The following is a 2,596-nucleotide window of genomic DNA, read 5'->3' as shown; positions in this document are numbered from 1 at the left end:
ACCAGTAAAAAAATATTGCGGTTTATCAGGTGATAAAACCTTTTTTTTATCGCCCCCCCCCCCCCCACACACACACACACACACACACGCACACACACAAAGCCAGCTTTCACCCACCATGCAAAGCCATGTTACTGTAAAACTCTGCTCAGCGACATTGTGGGGTTCTATTTCATAGCTTATGCTGCCTCCTGGTGGTCATGTGGAGCAACACATTTGTGGCTGTTTTCAGATCCGATCTATGAAAATAAGCATATTTGGCTGCATTTGGTGGTTTGAACATCAGTGTTTTGCTTTATCATGTTTTATTAAAATGAACAAAGTAAGTGTTTTAAATCTTTTTTAGCTGCCACCTTCCAATGATCACAAGCATTTTTTTTTTTTTTTTTTTTTTTTCCCATGGAGAAAAATGCTTCCCCTCTCTATCACCCTGGATTTTGAGAGGATTTTCCAAGTTTTTCATTGGCCAAAAAAACAACCATAAAAAAATCTAGTCAATATCAGACTGTTATTTTGCAAAGGTTTTGACAAGCAGTACGCCAGGATGAAAATAAAACAATTAAGTCATTTTCTCCCTTATCTTCCCTAAAACATCCAGGGTTGCTGGAAGAATACCCATCAGGTGTTGACCCAAATGCAGAGTGCTGCGATGTGCGGTGGGATTCAAAAGTGGACAACCGTTCCAGAGCGACCCTAAAAAGAACTCACCCGCCATGCCAGCATCGTACCTCCCTCAGCTCCTCGGCAGCCTGCAGACTGTGTAACAGCCGGCTCAAACTCTGCCTGCTGGTCCTGGTCCTCCTACACACTGTTGCCAGCCTCACTGCATCCCACAATGCAACAGGACTGGGCCTCCCCACCTTCACGCCTCTGGAGGAGAGCCCCGCCAACGAGGAGTGATGGAGCAGCTGAGCGGATATGAGGTCGCAGCGCAGAAGGTGGAGGGGTGGGGAGGCTGGGGGGATTCCCTCGCCATGGCAACCAGCTTGGAAAAATACGACAACGGTTGATGCGAACGGCTGGAGCTGTGTGCCTGTAGACATACTGCAACACTTTATGAGAAACAAAAACACACGGGATACTTTGAGATGAGAGACTCTTAAATCAATCAAAACATAGAAGTGACTAAAGAAACAATCTCCCACAAACTAAGGGACTCAAGCTGTCCCTTTGGTAGAAAAAAAAGGGACAATGCCACAACCTTTGTTGAGAGGGAAGGTCAGCTTCCTCGTGGCTGAGTTTCTCTACGCTTTTTTACACTGTGTTCCAATTATTGGTTTCTGTTGCACTGGCTGACTATGGAATAACATAATCATATTATTTCTCTAATGTTCATTATTCGTCTCTTTCGTGGTACCCAGATTCAGGAACAAAATGATTCCTCTGAGTAAGACAGAAAATGTGAAAAAAAAAAAAAAAAAAAGTTAGCAGCAAGTGTGTGTGTGTGAGAGAGAGAGAGAGGAAGAGAGCGAAAGAGAGAGAATGAGCGCATGTTGCTATGCCAAAAAGTCTACTTAAAAGGCTAATGGAGAGCCCCTCAGATTTTCTCTGCTCCTCCATGGGGGTTTGGTCATATTCCTGTTAGGATTTCCTTGGGTTTTAATGTGGTTCTGGCTTCCATTAAAATGTATTTGTTTAACTGAGGCTTACAGGCCTTCTTCTAACTTAGTTTTGTGAGACAATATTCACCAGATAACACAATTTAGTCTCAAAATACTTTTTTTGTTTTCCTTTAAAAGCAAACACTGGGCTCAGGAAAGTTTTCTAATACTATTTAAAATGTGTCCTTAACCAACCATTGATTTTCTTATGATGACTTTAAAGACACTTAATTTTCTCTAAACCTAAATGAGAGAAGTGAAATTTGACATTTCCTTATGGTGAAATCTCAAATGTTACTTTGCAATTACAATCAGTTAAGTTTTATTATTATTATTATTATTATTATTATTATTATTATTATTATTATTATTATTATTATTATTATTTAAAATTCAGACACCTTTGTTTTTCTGTATCTATTATCTATTTTATTTTTCAAATGTGAGGTGGTGAACAAAATAGTTTCAGTTTGGTACACTTTATTTAACCCTTGCACTATCTTAAGAGATGAGGGACTTCAGACCCCACAAGTTTTTTTACGAGTTTTACTCTGTGCGTGGTTAGGCGGGGTCACACTGACTGCACAGACTGACTGCACATGAGCTTTTGCAAGTTTTTTCATTTTTTTTTTTTTTTTCATGTGGTTTTAAGAGTTAACTGTCTTACAGGACAACCCTTGACCCCTTGTTGTCTGAACATTACATTTGCAGTGCTCCTCCTGAGCATCGCACTAACACCTAAGACTATGATAGGGTTTAATTATAAATGCACACAGTGAGCCCTGCCCCAAACCCCAAATTAAAATAAATAAGAAATACTTGCTCTGAATTTAAACAGTGGATGTTCAGAAACAAAAAAAAATAAATAAAAATTTATTCATGTCAGGCTTGGTTACCCCATTTAATCAACCCTAAAACTTAGCACTGTTGACGATTTTTGGTATTGGCAGTTGCCCAGGGTGGCATTATGAAGGGGCACATCCATATAATAAAAT

The 2,596-nt window shown here is 39.6% G+C and overlaps 1 protein-coding gene across 1 annotated transcript in view; it reads left to right on the top strand.

The window, feature by feature from the left end:
• nalf1b (NALCN channel auxiliary factor 1b) overlaps positions 1-1,643 on the top strand; it is a 90,802-nt gene extending 89,159 nt beyond the window's left edge. Inside the window, exon 3 of the mRNA XM_015052849.1 lies at positions 599-1,643. Within this exon, the coding sequence (XP_014908335.1) occupies positions 599-900 (302 nt within the window). The 3' untranslated portion in view covers positions 901-1,643. The remainder of the gene's footprint in view (positions 1-598) is intronic.
• Positions 1,644-2,596: the final 953 nt, after the last annotated feature.

The sequence above is a fragment of the Poecilia latipinna genome, unplaced genomic scaffold (genome assembly GCF_001443285.1).
Source record: "Poecilia latipinna isolate Pla-1442-1.1 unplaced genomic scaffold, P_latipinna-1.0 Scaffold1140, whole genome shotgun sequence".
Classification (NCBI taxonomy): Eukaryota; Metazoa; Chordata; class Actinopteri; order Cyprinodontiformes; family Poeciliidae; genus Poecilia; species Poecilia latipinna.
The sequence above is the reverse complement of the archived record's forward strand: the minus strand, read 5'-3'. Positions and strand labels throughout refer to the sequence as shown.